Source organism: Phaethon aethereus (assembly GCF_964289735.1).
Source record: "Phaethon aethereus genome assembly, chromosome: 2".
Classification (NCBI taxonomy): Eukaryota; Metazoa; Chordata; class Aves; order Phaethontiformes; family Phaethontidae; genus Phaethon; species Phaethon aethereus.
Window position 1 is genome coordinate 165,695,497 of NC_138582.1, and position 20,561 is coordinate 165,716,057.

The 20,561-nt window shown below is 40.7% G+C and overlaps 1 protein-coding gene across 1 annotated transcript; it reads right to left on the bottom strand.

The window, feature by feature from the left end:
• Positions 1–7,160: 7,160 nt before the first annotated feature.
• On the bottom strand, positions 7,161–16,986 carry GORASP1 (golgi reassembly stacking protein 1). Its single transcript, XM_082015167.1, has 9 exons — positions 15,661–16,986; positions 13,069–13,149; positions 12,117–12,320; positions 11,357–11,443; positions 10,843–10,973; positions 10,162–10,303; positions 8,663–8,807; positions 8,156–8,302; positions 7,161–7,444 (listed from the first exon to the last, which is right to left on the bottom strand). Exons 1-9 carry the CDS (start codon positions 15,721–15,723, stop codon positions 7,164–7,166), a joined length of 1,281 nt encoding a protein of 426 aa, XP_081871293.1. The 5' UTR covers positions 15,724–16,986; the 3' UTR covers positions 7,161–7,163.
• Positions 16,987–20,561: the final 3,575 nt, after the last annotated feature.

Genomic DNA, 20,561 nt, shown 5'->3' on the forward strand with positions numbered 1-20,561 from the left:
AGGGAGTGGTGGACCCAAATCTTGGCTTATTTACTTGACCATACTGTACTGGTTCCACAAGTAGTACTATAGAAGCCCACTGAACCCCTAAGGTAGATGAGACTTCTAATGACTCAGTATGGATGGAAAGTATACATTTAATTGAAGTGACTAATAGATCTGTAATATAGAGGAAAAAAATCTATATGACTTAAACTAAAGTCTGTCCTAGTCTCAACCAATGAGATGGGAAGTCCCTGAGTGGTTTGTGTTGTGAGGTGTACAGAGAATGGATGATAATACAGTGCAGACTTTTGCTTCCTCCTTTTTTGCTTTTGTTTTTCCAGAACATAATATCCTCATCTGCTCATGCTTGATATGAAACCATTTTGGCCATATTAGTTGCTGTGTTCACAATATAATTCAGAACTGCACACAAGGTATTTTTAGTACATTCCATTCACAAAGTTCCTACAATGATTCCTCACAGGTTACTCAAACATTTTTTACCACTTAAAGAAAATTGGAAAAAAAACCAACTGAAAATAGGTATTGCATACGTGAAAAAATCAGCCCATTTAATTGCAAATGAAGGGTTAACATTAGACTTGTTTTAATACTGCAACTCAATTGTTGCTTTAGAGAGTTGTTGACATGCAGAATAAGAACACTAGATAAATATTGTAGCAGGGTCAGTCCAATGATGCTGTGCATCATAATAGAGTGAACGTGCTTTGCAGCAACTTTGAGATTTTTTTTTTTTTAAATATATATAACTACTTCCTGCACTGTGTCCTAGGTGTTCTAAAGACACACTAGTCTAAATTTTGGTAACTGTGCTCCAAAATGATGTGACATTTTGTTAAAACTTCAGACCATTCTGAAAATAACTTCGTATGTTTAATGTTAAACTTAAGAAACTTCTCAGCAGATTTCATATTCATGATATAAAAATACTTATTCTTTTCCGAAATTTTATATGCAGTTGTTCTTTTGTTATAGATGTATGCTCATCTTATTTTCACTGTTATTTCTAAAAATCTGTGACTGTCATAGACTCATAGTAGTATAGAGTTTAACTTATTTGGGGGGGGTGGGGGGATAAAGGCGTTTCAGTTTTGTGTGAGAAAATGTCGGGCTGTCCCAGAAAGCCAGTTGTACCCAGAACAAACTACAAATCCTCATAAAGAAATTGTGTAAAAATGACTCTTGTCTGAAGCAGAAGCACAAGTGCCTTCAAAGGGCAGTTATATTACTCAAGTTTCTTCAGGAGACCTATGCTCTTGCCCTTCCTGTATCTGCTATCAAGATTTAGGTTGAGGCCTAAAGAAAGTCCCAATAAATTATATTACTGGGATTGTGTTGGTCAAACAAAAAGTAAAATATTTTTCATTGTATTTTCTTTGAAAAAATAGTCAAATCAATACCTTCTGCACTCTTAACCTAGATAAACTTTTTGCTTAAACAAAAAATATGGTTCAGAACTAAGCTAGCATGTCTTTTTCCCTGTCTTTTGAGAGTCAGTTTCAGTTTTTAATCCCCATTTCTGTGTATGCTGTTTGACACAGTTGTGCTATAACTACACATTTTTAGTGATATTTGTGAATTAAATGGTTAAACAGAACTGTAACTTTTATTGATAAATTGTCCTGACTTGTATTTATTAATAGCAAGGGTCTACGCTTGTTCCAATAGGCACTGTTTGGGTTTGGGTGGGTTTTTTTCCTGGTTGTCTTGCTGTCCTGTTGTATACATTGGAATTGCTCCCAGTAATTTTGTTTGAAATCAGATAAGGTTGTAATTTTTCTTCTTTTTTTCTTTCTAACCATCCCGAAACACAGTTTCAGGAAAGATTGACGGAAGAGTCTGCAATGCCAGAAGGGTAAATGATGTTTCACAGTTGTGTAGAATAAAAGGCTTTAGTTAAAATATTTTCCAGTTGTTTTGTGTATTGGATCAATTACGCAATTTTAGAGCTTGGACCACTGCCACTTAGGGGTTGTACTACAAAGGACTTCAGAGTCCTTTGGAGCTTCAAGTAACGGAATGGCTGAAGAAATGGTGGTGCTGTAACAAAAATCCTTTAAAGATGATCTTCAAATATGGTTGGATATAGAATTGAGCAGGCATGCAAGCCTTGACATACAAGCTCCGAGATCCTTTTGAGGTGGAGCATGTGTTCCAGTAACGCTGTTCACATGGGCAGTGCGTGCTTTAGTACTATAGAAATATTTTGTGCTAACACCAATGTAGAACATCAGGAAAGACAATCCTGCAACAAGTGACTCGTGCCAGCTGGCACTGAGTTTTCTGGCTATTGGAAGGGTTGTAGCACAGTAAGAGACACATGGGAGACCAAGACTGGGTTTCCTGGTGCTGAAAATGCCAATACAGAATGCTCAAATCCTTTGCTGTGGGGACCATTGACTGGGCTGCTCGCGGAGAGAACACAGTAATTCAGTGACCAAATATGTTTCTGGAGACTCCCAGCATCCATCCAGTGTCAAGTGAGAGGAGTTTGGCTTTTTGGTTTTTCGTTTTTTTTTTTTTTTTTTGCTACTCCCTTTTAATTTCTGTCACCATTTCTGGAATAGTGCTGTCTGTAGGAGTCCTGAAGGCGAGAGCAGGAGAGGCCCCTGCACAGCATTAAGGAGTTTATACGAGAGTCACAGCTCACTGCGACGCGGTGAACAGAGAGAGTTAGTGTGTCAGACTCATAGGAAAAGCTGCCGATTTGTAGAGGTGTCCTTTTTTTTTTTTTAATTTCCCAGTTCATAATGGAAAGGATTTGTAAATCTAGTATTTAGTAGTGTAACCTGTCTCCCAGAAAAAAACTTTATCTAAGGCAATATTTTTTTTCTCATCAGGTGGGGGGTAGTGCTGAGAGCTAGGCTCAGTGGTTGCAGCTGAAGAGCAAGTATCATTTGAGGAAGAGAAGAACTACTTGAAGGATTTAGCATTAACTTTTAGAAACATTATTAAAATACTCAAGCCCTAGGCAGAAGATAATAATGTAGTTCTACCTTGTTGCCCAGTGGTGGGAAAATAAGGGACCTGGGATTTAGTAGTTTGATTGCCCGTATTCCACAGCAGAGGGGCAACCAGGGGAGTGACGGCGCACTCCTCGGTCAGCCGTGGGCAGAGCAGCGTGGAGAGCTGCTCGGAGAACAGCTCTCCCGTGGTTCGGATCATGCAAGCTGAACTGTGGGCATCTATTCAACACATAGATCTCGGGAGAGAGGGAAGTCGCAGAGGTCAGTTTGCTGAGGTGAGGTGAATTAGTGTGGAGGTGCCAGGGAAGGGGAGAGAATACGTTTGCCAAAGGTGAAGGCATAGAGTGACTGTTAATGCCTGAATGCAGTTACAGTACTCCAAATTCTGACCAATACATTTCACCAAGGTATTACTTTTTCTTTCACAGAGGTCCCATTTGCTTTAAACTTCATCCCTAGAAATTTCTTGAACTTGATATTTAGCATCAATCTTTAAGCACAATTTTCCACTTGTAGCTCCCAAACAGAGCCAGGTGGAGTTACCACCCAGCTAGATAACAGAACTGTTTGTTGGAAGCACATGCCAGCTTAAATATCAAGAAAGCGATTGACTAAAATAGTGCAGGAAACTATGTGGTGGAGGCTTTTCTGTAAGCAGCTGTACAAACATCATGCAGACAGCAGTACTGATGGGAGACGGGGGGATGTGCCCGATCTCTCTCTGATGCTGTTGTGCCACTGTTCTAGCCCTCTTTTTCATGGGACTGCAAATGCTTAATTACTTTTTGTAGCTTAGAAATGGAACTTAAACCAAACAGTTGCTTTGAAATTGCTGTTAAGCAAACATTAATTTGCATTGGTTCTACTGTAAGGAAAAGCAAAGAGGGGAGATGCGTGGACATCAGTGGCAATGCCCAGGAAGTAACAGATAAACAGTCAGATCAAATGCAGCGAGTAACCTGTAGCTGCTTTCCCTTAGCAGCCAGAGGCAGCAGTGCCTAGTTCTTTCATAACTGCTTGGAGGTGAAAAGAGGTGCCCAGTTACAGGGGAAGGTGGAGGATGGTAAGGGTGCTGAGGGGAATGCTGAGTGAAAGGCTTCTCCCTGCAAGGCTGCCTCTGCTGCTTCCCATTTCTGCTGCATTCATGGCACCGAGCACTGGCCTGCTGGAATAGCTGAAGTGTCCCGCTTCCCCAGTTAGCACTGTAATCCTTAGTGCTAGGTGAGATTAAATCCTGAACCTAATTTTAGAGTGCATTATCCTGTTGTGTCTGGCCATACGTTAGTAACCTCCTCCTCCCTTTTTTTCACCCTCTTTGTGATACTGCTGAGATCATCCTTCGTGTATCTGCAAAACAACTATCAGGGTTGAGTTTAGAGTTGCCCTCAAAGTTTACAGAAGCAAACAAGGTAGTGCACAGCTCTCCTACTCATCTGGAAAGAGTAGCTGTTCGTTTGGGACAGCACCAGATTGATTGTAGTCTGGTTTGGTTTCTTGTTTCAAATCCCAAATACAAAGATGGACCATTCAAGCCACCTCACTAGCTCCGTCTTCCACAGCCATGTTACTTGTTTTAGACCAACGTAAAATACTACCTGTATTATTTCAGAACCAGCCTATCCTCACAGGCCTTATGAGGGCATTTCTTTCAGTAGGAGTACCTGGTCATTCCCTCCCTGAATTTTCCTCAAATTAAGGTGAGATAACTGCAAATGCTCCAGCTCTGCCTACAGCACATAGTCTGCATCAGAGGGGACGGCTCTCCTGCTGTCTACGCTTGCAGGAAGGCAAAGCAGGAGGCCTGTGCCTCCGGGAGAACTGGGATCCTGTCTGGGGCCAGCCACACTCAGGAGCTTCTACCACTCTTTTTAGCTTATATTCTGTAACTAAGAAATTCTAATCTGCACCCAGGAGTAAAAGTACTCTCCACTTCTCTTTACTTCAGCAGGGAGGTAGCTTCAGGCATCTCCAAAGGTAGTCTCCAACTCCTCAAGAGAAAAGGGATTTGATGAGGAGGTTAAACTCTTCACCTCCTTTCGCATTTAACGTTATGCATTAGGAGAATACAACATACTACTGCTAGAGGTTTAATTCTATTTGGTTTTCTAAACAGGTATGTTAGACCACTGTTCATTTGGATGTTATGAAAAAAGATTCAAGTCTTCATAAATAAACCAAGAGCCAATTAACACAAAGTAGGCTGGACACCAACTGCTGTAAGCATTAAGCTGTTTATTACTCTGACATTTGAAATTTAATAGTTTTGACTTTTCCTGCTCTTAGATTTCTAAAGGGTGCTTATGGTACAGCATCACTTAAACGAGACAGATACTACCAGCTTAAAAAGTGGCTTTGACAAAGGTGTAAGATTAGAAACAATCCCATGTAAAACAACAAAAAACCCAAATAGATCACCTAGATGTCTTCAGTCATCAGGCTCTGAGACGAAACAAACTTACCAATAGCTTAAATTACATTTATTTTTAGTTTTTGGCTGTTTACCCTTGTAGCAGTCATTTGGGGGAAGAAGAAAGGAAATCTATTTTAGCAATGTAGGAAAAAAAAAATTGATTTGCTATTAACAGACCATTTAGCAGACTAGATTCCAAACCTCTGAATTCTCCTACCTGCAGTTAGGGCTGAATGCATTCTTTAAAGCAGAAGCTATTTTGACCATCCTGGCCACAGCTTCTATATTTTATGTGAAAACTATTTCAGACTAACACATGAAGGAATACATAGGACAGATTTCATGTCAGGGTGCACTCATCTGAAGACCTCTCATGTTACAGCTTCACCTGCACCCTCTTGCTGAAGCCGAGCTGTCACAGGCAAATCCGTGCGACCCAGACTCCTCATCCCACATTGTTATTGGATTTGAGCCTAGTCAGGCATTTCACTTACTGACCTCCACAGGGCACAGCGTGGAAACGGAACAGGAGAAAGGGCAGAGAAAAGGAAATTACACAATGTTGTGCTAAATAAGTGTACTCTAGTTTATAGCTTACCCACTTAACCTTGTGCCTCATTCTCTTAATTTATAAAGGATTTTCACCGCACTAACTGTACCAGATATACTGAATTAATTCCCAACCAGCAGCTTTAAAATTCCATGATAAATATACCCTGAGGGGTATAAAAACACCTGCATTTCTTTCATTGTTCATTTCATGTTTGCTATTACATTCAGAAGGTATTTGAAGACAAGTGCAAACAAAACAAGAGCTACAAAAAGCAATAGATGTTGCTGCACTAACATGTTCCATCCCCATGTCTTAAACTTACAATGATTTGTATAAAAATAGAAATGGGTAAATAGAAAAGCACAAGTAAAGAAAAGCTATTTCTGTCACTATAGAAACCAAAATATACTCAACTCTGCTGAAAAGGTTAATCACCCTGAAAACATATGGGCCTGACTTAAAAATCATCTTTGACTTCAGTTTGTTTCAAATAACCATCATAATTTACACCCACTACCACCTTTTTTTTTTTAAAAAAAAAAAAGGTTGCGAGACACCACATGATCCATCGAAGAGCTGAAGTGAACGACAGGACCCATCAACACGATTTTGTCCTATCTATGCTGCAACTTCAAACCATCTGGTACTTCCTTCCCTGCAAATGTAGTTGTAGAGAAGGTACATGAAAAACTGTTAGCGAGAAGGGACTCTAAAAGCAAAATAACAGGTTGCAGAGTAGTAAGTAGGAATAAAGGTATCTTGGGGTAGGAAATGCCTTGAAAGTCACAAAAACTGTCTAATTGAGGTGTACCACTGGAAAAGCTTTCTAGCAAGTCAAAACCGTTAAGTATTTTTTTTAATGCTATCAATCATACCAGGAAAATCATCGCTAAGTGTCATGGTTCAGGCAGAGTGTCTTTATAAATACATTCAGGAGCATCTGGAGGCAAACATGAATTCAGGAACTTGACCTTTTGCCAGTCCAACTTGTTTCTGCATTAATTCCTCCATTAATTTGGTCATTTTGGACAGCAAAGTTTGAACAGAGATCAATCCATTAAACAATGATTGGAAATGACATAGGATATGTATTTCATAGGATTTCCTTTATAATATTGTCTACACTAACAAAATAGAATAACTGTAATTCTTTCAAGATCAGAAAAATATTCCAAGCTGTGGTATTACAGCATATGGCAGTCTGTAAACAAAAGCAGCAGCATCCCTTTCACTCATGATCTTGTGCAGCTTCTTCTTTCTGTTCACATGCTGCTTCATCATCTGGTTTCACCGGAGTAGTGGTAAAGGAGCTCTCAATACTGTTTAAGAGCAGCTTTGTGTCTTGGTTATCGGGATGAGTTCCTAGTGTTGTTTTTGAAGAAATTTCATTAGGAAGAACAAAAGAAGGTAAAGGTGGAATTGAAGGCAGTAGGTCATCCAACTCAGGCTGCTTGATTGAGCCTTTGGAATACATGGTTACATCTTCAGGGTCCAAAGCTGTGGCATTCTCTGAGAAATGGAAATAGTTTGTTAAAAAAAACAAAAAAAACCTGTCAGGTTAGCAGATGGTGCCTCTGGTTACCATACATCTAGAAAAATCAGCTTGAATGAGATACCTCGTACAGGCACATAACCACATTCACAACTGTCAAATACATGGGCTGTGTTTACTCAGTTCTCCACAAATCCAGAAAATCTGATGGTGCAAGCAGGTTTTTAAGAGACCACGAACCATTTGGTCTGCTGTATTCTTATGCTAGAGTTGTTTTATTTTGTGCTACAACTCTTAGTCACCCTATCTTTTAAAAGGCAAAGGCATCCATACTGTGAAGCATATTTTTTAAATAGAAAAGTCACTGTTAGGATGAGTGCAAATTTTTTTTCAGTTTACAACTGTGAAGACAAGCCTGTGATACAGAAATTCATTTCCACTGATTTTAGAAGTACCTACTTTTAAGGTCAGTTTAATTTGGGTCATTAACATTTTCATTTAAAGAAAAAGACACACAATCTATAATCTTATTAAAAAAGCTTATAACTTTTTGTCCACTTCTAAACTTGATTTCTGCTACTTTTTCCATCTTATTTTAGCCAATCCCTTTTCTGATTTTTCTTAAAATCGGCCTATTTCCAAAAAGCATGATACTGTTGAGTAGACATGAGTTGGTGCCATTGCAGAAATTAGGTCAGAGGCCTAAAGGAAATCTTGAATACACTTACCAAAATAAGTAGAAGCATCATTGTTTGACATTAACTTTTCGGTGCCTGCTAAAGCTGGCATGTTGAAGGAGGCACATGAAGACATGCTGGACACTTTCATTAAGTCAGTGACTTCAGGAAATGAAATACCAGACATGTCTACAAATCCTGAAGGAGAAAGCAAATATTACAGTACTGTTTCAGATATAACACAAAATTCTAGATTCAGAAAGAAATGTAGTATCCAGACCAAAAAATCAGTGAAGTCCCCTCACCACTAAACGCAAATAAATTTAACCTAAGTTAGCTGGCATAAGTGGAAAGACTGCTGCAGAATGTTAACCTCAGTCAGGCTCACGGTACCCAACTTCTGCATCTCTGAAATCCAATGAAGTAGAAAACTTTTAAGGAAAACAACTACCAGTGCTCATAGTTCTGCATTTAAGTCTCAAGCTTGTTTAAGACCTTATTAGTTTATTTAGATGTTCTCTGAAGAGTTGCTGAAAAAGAGCACATAAGAAAATATACCTGGATCCATAACTCTCTGGAGAGGGGGAGGAGGAGAAAGTGAGCTTTCTGGTGAATAACCACTCATTTCTTGATCTGTGGAATGATCCAAGTTCATAACTGTTTCAGAGTTGTCACTCTGAGAAGTAGGTGACAACAATGGAGTCTGGAATAACACAGTAAGAAGGAAAAACATCTTTTTATATTGAAAGCTTCACCCAAAGACAACCTTCCTATGAAAACATTCTGCCTCAGCCTCCAAGGACACCAATTCAGAGAGAACCTATGATGCCAAAACGGATAGTCAAGCCACTGATTAGGTCATGTTCCAATGAAGCCTTTTAAAGCCAGTACGTTCTTAGAAGAAGAGTCCATACTTAATTCTTGCAGGTGTATTCATTTCCTAGTGAGCAGGATATTCTTCTAATGTGATTCTCATTGACTGATACAGCTGTACTATGCAAGTCTTTAAAACAGAGCAAAAACACCTGGCAAAAATTTGTATCAGCCAACACTGGTGAAAGAGTAATTGTAATACACGTAATTGCACCCAAATACAATGAGAAATATGGAAGAATACCAGCTGAAAGTTTGAGAAAATAAAGGGTGCAGCTCAGCAAACAGAGTTTCTCACTCATGCTACTGTTCCTGTCATCCGCTCAGCATCATGACCTCTCCACCTTCCCTTCACCTAAGTCCATTTTGTTCAAGCAAAACTGTATGCTGTACTCAAACATACTGTATTACGAATGTTCCAACCAGTAGAAAATTTTTAAACTCCAGAGAAGATAACTGAGGCTGGGGGATGAAGGGATGGAGAGCAGCCCTGCCGAGAAGAACTTTGGGGGCACTGGTGGATGAAAAGCTGGACATGAGCCGGCAATGTGCGCTCACAGCCCAGAACACCCACCATATCCTGGGCTGCCCCCAAAGCCGCGTGGCCAGCAGGGTGAGGGAGGGGATTCTGCCCCTCTGCTCTGCTCTGGGGAGACCCCGCTGCAGTGCTGTGTCCAGCTCTGGAGCCCTCGGCACAGGAGAGACATGGACCTGTTGGAGCGGGGCCAGAGGAGGCCACAAAAATGATCAGAGGGCTGGAACAGCTCTGCTGGGAGGACAGCCTGGGAGAGCTGGGGGGGTTCAGCCTGGAGCAGAGAAGGCTCCGGGGAGACCTTAGTACAGCTGCCAGGGCTTAAAAAAAGAGGCTGATAAGAAAGATGGGACAGACTTTTTAGGAGGGCCTGTTGCAATAGGACAAGGGGTAATGGTTTTAAAATAAAAGAGGGTAATTTTGGACTAGATAGGAGGATGACATTTTTCACAATGAGGGTGATGAGACACTGGCACAGGTTTCCCAGAGAGGTGGTAGATGCCCCATCCCTGGAAACATCCCAGGTGAGGTCAGACGGGGCTCTGAGCAACCTGCTCTGGTTGAAGATCTCCCTACTCACTGCAGGGGGGTTGGCCTAGATGACCTTTAAAGGTCCCTTCCAACCCAAAAGATTCTATGATTTCTTACATACCTCTGTGTAACCATTAGTAGATGGTACAGGATTTCCAGCTTCTGGTAAGGGTGAAGGTGGTTTGCTTTCTGTTTTTTTCTTTGATACATTAGACTGTGTTGGAATTCTGTGCAAATAGCCATATCCAATACCACATCCTAAACTGTACAAGAAAAGTAAAACAAGACTTGAAAAAGGGAGTTCTTAACAAAACTAGTAAGCATTTTAAATTTTGACTCTCTAAAAGAAAGAGTTTGAGTCTTTAATCTATAGCAAGAAATATCCACCTACAAGAATAATTTCACTTGTAGTACTCAAGGAGCACTCTGCAATTGACATTTAGACATACATACCTTAGATTTCAGTTGATTATTATCTTTACAAAATGTATAATCTCACCTGATGTGGATTTTGTTCTTGCTTTACCTGAATGTTTGACTATGAGAATATGAGAAGTCAACACAGGTTTTGCCATTGGTTTCAACTTAAACAGGATTAGATCCAGAACATCCCTAATTCCTACTTCTAAGCTATTTTTTTTTATGGAAAGATGAACAGTATTGTGTGACAGCCGTAAGGAAACAAAGTTTGACTTGAAAATAACAAGCTGTAATCAATAATAATAATAATACTTTTAACAGGAGCTCATTTACAGTTAGTATATAACCTGTCATCAGCCAGTGACTGTCCAGAGATCAGTACCTTCCTTCTCCACCCCAAGCTCCATTGGGAGTCACAACTACCTCTCGAATGGAATCTGCTTCAGTGTTATAAACCATCAGCTTCAGCGGCTTCCCCTCATGGGATTCAATCAGTGAAAAGAAATCCTCTGACTGAGAAAAAAAGAACGTAGTAGCTATTAAACTCAAATTTGCAAGACAAGGAGCTAGAAGCAAGTTAGCATTTTACGTAGTTATGTACTTCAATGTGAGATGTTACAAACCCACAGACTAAAACTCACTAGTGTAGTTTGATCTTTAGGGGAAACTTTTTTTTATTGTCACATTAAAGAAAAAAAAGATAATGTTTACCTCAACCATAATGCATCTGTCAAACATCAACCTCCCAAAATCACCACACACTATCCCCACACATTTGATGTACAGGCAATTAGATTCCTAAAAAAACTAAACCCTACAACATACCTTGTCAGGCATGAACAACAATCACTAGTTGAAGGAACAACAATCACTACTTGAAGGAACATGCACCCTACCTCCTGAAGAATCTGATCAGATCCAACAATGTAGTCAGTGTACGGCTGGAGACCAGCTAGAGCTGCAGGAGACGCAGGTTCAACATCCTATGAAAGAACACGTGTCATCTGCACTTGCAGCAGGACAGATTACCCCAAGATCAAAAAAGAAATCTAACTCCAAAAACAACAAAAGGAAAGAACATTTTCCTTATGGGGCGAAACAGAAGTCCTTGAACAGTCTACATCTATGTGTGCATCTTGTAAAACATGCTGAATAAGAAAGACCAAGATACTACCAATTCAAAATGAGATACTCTGAAGATGTTGAGAAGTTGCATTTACTTATTTAAACAACCAGAAACAAAAGATTTCCTAGGCCCTTCTACTCTTTCAGCTCTCCCTCTTCAATTTTTAAAATTATTTTTTGGTGTTTTTGCAAGATTAATATTACTTTGACGAAGTTTAGCCAACACAGAGACACCTATCAAGCCAGAATCTTTTGGCTTTTGCCATTGATCCTTTAACATCAGATGGAAAAAAGCATTCTCTCCATCACACACTGATTGGGATGGAGTGGGTTGATTGGGATGAAGTTCATTTTCTCCATAGCAACAGACAACACTAAGAGTCACCTGCTACTCGCCTCTTCTCAAATAGGTCAGGCAGACTTTCAAGACTGTGCCCCCTTCTGTGTGATTTCAGTATTGTACTTTTACACATTTCACTTTAAAACAAGGTTGTATGAACACTAATGAGCCACCAAAGAACTCTGTCTCACCAAAACATGCCACACATGTTCATTGGCTCCCTGGAAACTGCAGAACCTCACACTGGCTCCAAGAAGACCTTGTCCTCCCCACATGTTACTGGGGATCACCTCCACCTCTCTTATTTTCATTGTTTTGATGTTATACACCTCCAGCTTCACTGCTTTTTCAGCATTTGCCTTCAGCAGATCTTTCAACATATTATTTTCTTTATTCTGTGGAGCACAAAAAGAGATATATGATTAACATTATTTCTAGTTGCACCTGTAACATAGATGTCACACCTGTGACAGAATTTGAATACAAAGAACAAAAACCGTCCAAGTTTAGGCTCAGTGTTTCACGATCAGTCCCAACAGTTCAATTTTCTTTTATAAGGAAGAACTCAGTAGTGTCAGTTCATGTCCCTTTACATAAGTACTTGCTGTTACTCTGTTTCATCACTTACATTCCCGTTCTTCATAACTAGTATTAAATAATATCAGCAATATTAGATCTCAACTATGTAGTCTAACAATAAGCAGCTCTTCTCTCATAACTCACCACAGAGGAACTATGTTCCCAGTCTTAAAGCATAAGCAGACAAGCCACAATTCTTTTTCATGTTTTATCAAGTGTTTCAAACAAGTTTGTTTAAACAACTGTTGAGCTCTTACCATTGACTCACCAGTTTAATATTCACCTTGTGGCAGAAAATACACACTAATGAGTAATATCATAAACATTGTGTTAATCTGTTAAGAAGTAAAGGTGACTAAAGGCATAAATAAGACTCCTCAAATTTGGATCCAGCCAGAGAGGAGACTTTGAACATCACCAAGTTTTACTTTACCTTTTTAATGCCATATACAATGTCCAATATGAAAAGCTTCCTTTACTGTGACAGCTTTGGCATCTACCTTTCATTGCTACAACACCCATATTTCATGCAGGGGAGGGGGGATAAAATCATTTGAGGCTTACAAGCCTAGTGTGTCCTATCGCAATGATGAAATCGAAGAAAGGTTCCAGTCCTCCTTGCTGAGCTGGAGAGTTTTCTTGAACCTAGAAAACATACATTTTATTTTTATTATACATCGATCTCTTGTTACATTAAACGACAATGTTAATCTTTAGAGTCAATTCAATATTTATTTACGAGTTGAACCAGAGACGAGATACCAAATGGCAGACCTCAGGGAGCAGTCCACAGTTGTGCACCTATTTCTATAGAACCATGAACACTGGTGTCCTAATTAAGCCGTAAAAATCTCAGGTATTGAACCTCATACAAGATACAAGTATTGTGATGCAGAGTCCGCAGTATGGAATTATTAAATATTGAGGACTTTGGAAAAGGACTTAGTTTTCAAAGTGCTGCTTCAGGATTTTCTTCTTCCATGCTACTAATGGCCTGAGCACATAGAGAGTCCCCAGTTACATCACAGCCATTTTTTACATAAGCACAATTTACAGTTAGGTACCCACAATTTACAGCACATTAGAACAGGAACACTTAAAAGAGTATGCTGCAAACACATCACTAACCACAAGTACTGGTCAAGAAGATTGCCATCACTTACAAAAGATTCAGAAGAAATAAGAGTTGCAACATTTCAATTTCATTATTAGCAAGTTATCATAAAACAGATGTAAAGAAATATAGAGAATAGCTATTAAAATGCATTCACACGAGGAAAAAACCCACCAGAAATTACCCAGAACTTGATATAGGCAGAGTGTATGAGAGTATACCCACTTCAAGGTATACTAACAAAGCAACATAATATTGTGCTTTGCTAACGGTTAAAACATGCTAACGGTTCACACTGATTGTAACTTTATTCTCTGTGAACTCAGCAGTGCAGCCCATAACCTGCAATATATTTGAGTGCTGGAAGCCACCCCACAATTTAAGTGCTAAGTTAGAACCTACACATTACCTAAACTAAAAAGTTCATTGCTAGCAAAGTTAAGACTGCTACATCTTATATTTGGTCTTGTGTTTCCAAATTGCAATTTTTTTTTTTTTCCCAATAAAGTTGTATCAGTATTGGGGCTTTTGCTGGCCTAACTGCCTATGCAAGTTACAAGATATACATAAGTTATAGCACAGTTACTTCAACAAAAGCTTTTAAAGCAAAAAAACCTCAAACCTGACCACTGTAACCACAACTAGAGTAGGACGTATTCACTTTTGTCACAACCCTAAACTGCATCAAAAGCAAGCAGCCAGCTTACACTGAACCAATCTGAAGGTTAAAAAGAGTTTACCCTACATCCCAATTCTAAGTAATGTGCAAACCGCCTTACAATGAAACTGTCACGTAACACAATGTCAAGGATGAAAATGTACACAAAAAGTACATGGAAGTTACTACAGAGCTCATGACATGGTTGTTCAGATGTCTAAATGCCACACAGGTTCCCACATGAAACTGCAAGTTGTAAAAAATCCTGCAGTATTTGGTTTTCACATGACACGGTATCAAAAGTTGCATGAATTCCGAGGAGGAAAAAAAAAATAAAATTACTTTGTCTCCTGCATGCTATAGGTCACCAAAATCACCCTCCGGTACAGACAACTGAGCAGTATCCTGCACTTCACGTAAAAAGAGGCGGCGTTTCATGACCAGTGGTCATTTCTGGTGGAGTTAGGGAGACTGACAAACGCAGATGACATAGAATCACAGAACCATTAAGGTTGGGAAAGACCTTTAAGACCATCAAGCCCAACCATCAAATATACCAACCAATATGTATTAAACATATCAATGCTGGTACCCTAAACACTTCCTGAGACGTTGAGAAACACAAACTGCTGAGGAAGTGGAAAGCAGCACGTGGCAACAACGTTTCCACTCTTATTTCAGGGAGGAAGACCCCCGACTAAACGAACAGGTACCTTATGCAGCGACTGGTAACTTGCAGTACCTCTGCCTGTCTTTATGCTCCAAGATACGCATTTAAACAAACGTGTGCAGACAATACGCCAGATAGAGGAGTTACAACAAATCTGCATTAGATACAGCCCCGTGAGACGTCGCCCCTCAGGAAACCGCTGGCTGGAGCAGGAATTAACCCCCCGCCAAGATGCTGTAAAGATCCGCATAGAAATTAGTCAAACTGTCAAGCCAAGGGAACTTAGAGGGGAGCAAGGAGGGAGGGCTACCCTACTCTCAAACTATTTCAAACGTCTCGAAAGAAGCGCAAAAGGCTCTCCTCGGCCGCCCGGCAGCCAAGACGTCACAGGGAAAGACCCTGAAGCCGCCGGGGCGGGGGTGAGGCCGCGTTGGGCGGGTACCCGCTGCCTACCGGGGCGGTGTGGCCGCTCCTCCCCCGCCGTCGTGGCAGTTCCCCGGACGGCGCCAACGGGAGCCCGCGGCCGCGGCCCGTCGTCCCCAGGCCAGGGCCCTCTCCTGGGCCGAGCTCGGCCTGCCCGAGCCGCCACAGGCAGGCGGGGGGGGGGGGGAAGCGGGACCCCGTACCCCTCCAGACGCCCACTGCGCCTTCCTCAGCGCCCGCCGCCCCTCACGGCCCTCCCGCCCTCAGCCGCCCCGGCGGCGTCCGCCTCACCCCGTGTACGTGGAAGCCCTCGGCGCCGCCGTCGGGGACCTCGGAGCTCGAGCCCAGCCCCATGCCCACCACCGCAGTGCGGTGCGGCACGGGACGGGACGCTCAGGCGGTGACGGCGGCGGCAACGAGCACCGCCCTCCCGCCGCTCCCTCAAGCAGACAGCGGCGCAGGCCTGAGCAAGCGAGCGCCGAGCGCAGCGCCCGCGCACGGCGGAGGGGAGGAAAAGTTGGGCTCCACTCCTCTACCTGCCGGCCCGGAGGGGGCGCGTGACGGGGTGACGCCCTTAGCGACCGGGCAGGGGGCGGGGGAAGCGAGGCGTTGCTGCGGGAGGGTGGGGCGCGCGCCGCGGCGGCTCCCCGCGGTCTGGGGTGGCGGAGGGCGGGAAGCGCTGAGGAGAAGCGGGAGGGGCGCGGAGCTCGGCTGCCCCGCGGAGGGCCTGTCACAAGCCTGAGGCGGGCTGCGGCTCCCCACGGTGCCTCGCAGGGAGGCCGAGACCCAGGCGCCGCTCTCGGGGCCGGAAGGCAGCCGGGGGCTCCCGGGCTCTCCCCGCGGCCTACCCCCTCCTCGAAACGCCCTGAACCGCCTCCGTCTGAAACCGGCACCGGGGTGCGCCCGGCCGAGCCGGGGCAGCCCCTTCGGCAGCCAGCGTGCGGTTCGGGTCTCGGAGCCTTCTTTGGTTTGTGGTTTTTTTTTTTTTTTGCAGGACCGGTTTTTCACTTATAAATTCTTTTTTTTTTTTTTTGTATATTCTTGTAAATCTCTGTAAAAAAACAGTTGACTACTCTTCTCATTCTAACAGCCTTTTAAAAAATTATACACCCGTTAGTATAATACAGAAAGAGATTATTCTTTTTCACCAATACATAATTTGCACATTTTAAAAGAGAAAGTGTTTCTATTCTGTTCCTCCCTGTAGGCATATATTCTGTATTACACTCAAGAAGAGTATTTCCACCATCTGAAACAATTTGAAGCCTTAGAGCCAAAGAAGCAAATCAATGGTCCAGTGTTGCTGTTTTTCAAGACATAGGGAGCCTTGTGTTTAGGTAATTACTAAGAAGTGCTGAAATTGTCATTCCCCTGAAATTTCGTATCTACTCGACTGTTTTACTTAAAATGAATTTTAATTCTGCCTTTAACTCATTAATGGAAAAGTTCTGAAAGTTTTCAGAGTAATAGTAATAATTTGAAGCATTATGATATCAATATAGTTAAAGTGCCGGTTGTGTTTCCTGAGTGAGTACTTTCATTCCAATATAAAGCATCCGTTTTAGTAAAACTCCTTGGTAGTTACTGCTCTCACCTCCAATATGTCATTTTTCCAAAGGATCCATCCGCATAATTTCTGTGATTCAAGTGCATAAAGACAGAAGAGAAAAAAAGCTGCTTTCTCCATCCTCTGCTTTTGCTTCCAAGTGAAACTCTTAAATTCCTAAAGCTATTTATGTTTGAAAGCCCTACGTACGGGCTCATTTTTTCACCAAAGAACAGGATATTTTCAGAAGCCTTTTTAAGTGACATTTTTTTTCAGTGTTATCTCTAAGCTGTGATTGCAGATCTGTGCATCACATTCATTGAGCATATGGTAGAAGTGCATATAAGTATTAAGAAAAAATTAAATTGTGTCAAGCATTTTTTTGTGTTTTCTGCTACATATTTGTGAATCTTATCACATAATAATATTTTTTCTTAAATTCCTTTTCTTCAGAATGTCTTTTATAACAGGTGTGCCAGTGAAGAACTGCAGTGTTGGCCATCTAATTGTATTTCTACAAATAATAGAAGTAAGAAATCTTTCTTCAGGCATACCAAAAGCAGATGCCAGAGAAGAATTTGATCCCAATATAAAATTAGTACCTAGGAAATATAAGACCATAGCAAAAAAAGTCTACATGAATTGTTTGCATTTGTGTTTACCATGGAAGATAGTGAGGCGGTTCCAATCCCAAACCTTTCTTTGTAGGGAACACATTAGAGTATCTGTCTTAAATCAAGGTGAAGGTCAAAGAATCTATAAACAGACAAAATGAACAATACCAGTTTGCAGGAATAGGTGGTACTTTGCCCAATCTCTTCAAAGGGACTTGGGAATGAGATAGCAGACCTACAAACAGTTGTACTGAACTTCTTGTTTAAAAGCATGACAGCTGCAGAGGACTAGAAAGTAGCAAATACCCCATTTTTTAAAAAAGGATTCTAGCAGAGATCTGAAGGGGAGATCTGTAAGCCTCTGTCAACAAATAGAAACTATAATAAGTAAGAGTTTTAGTGGGTACCTGAGTAGTATATTCTTGGGAAGAGTCAATATGGCTCTGATAAAAGGATGTTGTGTCTCACACATCTATTGGAGTTCCTAAAAGCTGTAACAAACATACAAGAATGGAGTGATCTGGTTGCTTAGATTTCAGAAAGTCCCTTATCAAAGCTTTATCAAGGGTTTACCAACTAAGCAGCAATACCATAAGCTATCTATTTAGATGAGTGGTTAAAAGATAAGAAGTAGATGATAGGAGTGAATGATTGCTGCTTGGAAAGATCATCCAAAGAATTATACAAAAAAATGGTTAAACACTGCTTTTCTTCATATTCTAAAAGTCCTGGAACAAGAGATAAGCAGGGAGATGACAAAATGTACTGATGTCATGGAATTCTTTCAGAATAACAAAACTAAAAAGCAATTGCAGAAGGATCTTAGAAGATTAGGTGGGCAATAAAACCACAGGTATAATTAAGTGTAGATCAACATAAAATGATACGCGCATGGAAAAACTCTGACTAATTCCACATGTGAAATAGCAGGCTTTTGAATAGCTATTCAGCAACAGTCTTGCGTTCTAGAGTTTTACAAAGTGTAATTTCAGAAATCTGAAATAGCCAAAAAACAAATCGATTATTAAGAACTATCAGGAAAACAATAGAGACTAAGAAAGAGGACATAGTTGAATAGTTTTCGCACATCTTGTCCTTCCATTAAAAAAAACAAACCAAAACAAAAAACAAACAGCACAGAAATGAGAAAGCTTGAAAAAGGGCAGCAGCAGCAGTGATTAAAGGTATCACTACTTACCACAGAGGGAATGATAAGCAAACTAGAGCTTTTTTCATTTGGAAGAGAGACAACTGAAGAAAGAATGTGCTATAAAATCATTTGGGGTATGGAGAAGGTAGTCAGGAATTGAGTGATTGCTCTCTTTCAATTTAATAACAAGGGAACTGTTGAAACTATGAGGGCACACATTCACAGTAAGAAAAAGGAGGTGATTTTTCATGTAACAGTTAATTGAGTTCTGCAACTCTCTACCACAGGAGATTCTGATGCCAAAAGTTTATTTGGAGCCAAGGAGGCGGTGGACAAATTCACTGAAGAATAATCTAGGGAGGGCCCATAAGTACACAGAAACCAATACCACAGAAGATATTTTCTGAGCTGAAGCCATCGGAAGGCTGGGAGACTGTCCGAAGGAAGTGTCGTTTACACTTGTCCCAACCTTAGTCTTTGCTAAGCGCTGCTGTTGCAGGTGGAGACCCAACACAACCATTCTTAATGCTCATAGTTCATTACTCCTTGGTATTCCACATGGCTTACAAAGCTATCGTCGAAACGTGCATGCACCGAGAATAGCTTATTGTGATAGAGCATGCAAGTGAAATAAACTACCTAATTAGACTGTGGCTTGGAGTTATTTTACAAATATATATACAAATAACAAATTATATACAAATAACTTTTTAAGTGATTGCTAATAACATCTGAATCGACCATCCACTTGCAGCGTCTCTGCTGGTCAAGTGCAAGGTGCCGTCTTACAGTTAGGAAAAAACAGAAAGAACCATTCTGGTGTGTTATCGTGTTGTCTTTTGGACCTCATTTATTCACAGAAAAGGTGTAAAAATATAGGTAAGGGGTTTTTCCCTCGTGCTTTTACATATTACTAGTCACAAGTTTCAACAGTCAGAAACTTGGCAATATGGAAGTCCACTGTTTCATTCACTCACCCAGGTTAAATTAAGAGTTGTAGAAAGAAAGAAAACTAGAGGGGATTTGATAAATGTAGGTATGTTTTAAGTAATATTTTGTCGGATTTGCTAAATAAAATAGTCCCAAAAATAGTGCTGCTGTCACTAGAATTACTGAAAAAAATCTAATCTGCCCTGGACCACTTTTGCAACACGTTTTTGTTTATTTAGAAAAATAACTTAGCTTGTGTTTATTCAACATTTAAGCAGTGCTTGCATATTCAATTTGTTAACTTATACGAAGCTCAAAGTCTTCAATACATTTTTGAACAACAGCATTACATAGTAGAATTCGTAGTGATCACAACTATGGTATTCTCATGAAGGGACATAATAAATTTTAAGAATACAAAGACCCTGAAAGACACAGAGAACTTGCAGGTCACACGGGAGTGACCCAAGGATCAGCAGCAGTTGGAACTAAGCTGAAGTCCCATACAAGGCAATGGGAGATTCACATTCCCTGTCAGTGGAGAATTGTATAGTATTTTTCAGTGTGCCTTTGTGCAAAAATAATATATCATTTTTAAAAGATATAATTTCTAATGGAGAAAAGCTTATTAATTTACTTTCCAATCTGTCAAATGCTGAACAATTTTGATTACGGTAACACAATCTGAGGAGCTACCTACACGTGCGTTTCAAGGATTTTTTCATTTGACTGTTTTTGTCATTACATGACTTTTCAAAATTTAACACATTTAGCACATTTTTGTTTAAATATTTGGGTTTAGATTATGAAGCTGGTTTAGAGCTGGAAAAACAAAAGAAACAGGAAAAATGCAGGGAATAATGAATTATATTATGCAGGAATGTTTTTGTGGCTAATGGATAATGAAGGACTTGACAGAATGCTGAAAATGTCTCCTGGATCTAAAGAGGTA

Coding starts and splice junctions, on each gene's coding strand:
- GORASP1 (XM_082015167.1), bottom strand. CDS start 15,723: ATGGGGCTGGGCTCGAGCTCCGAGGTCCCCGACGGCGGCGCCGAGGGC. Junction 13,150..15,660: donor AGGGCTTCCACGTACACGGG/GTGAGGCGGACG, acceptor TATGTTTTCTAG/GTTCAAGAAAACTCTCCAGC. Junction 12,321..13,068: donor CGATAGGACACACTAGGCTT/GTAAGCCTCAAA, acceptor TGTGCTCCACAG/AATAAAGAAAATAATATGTT.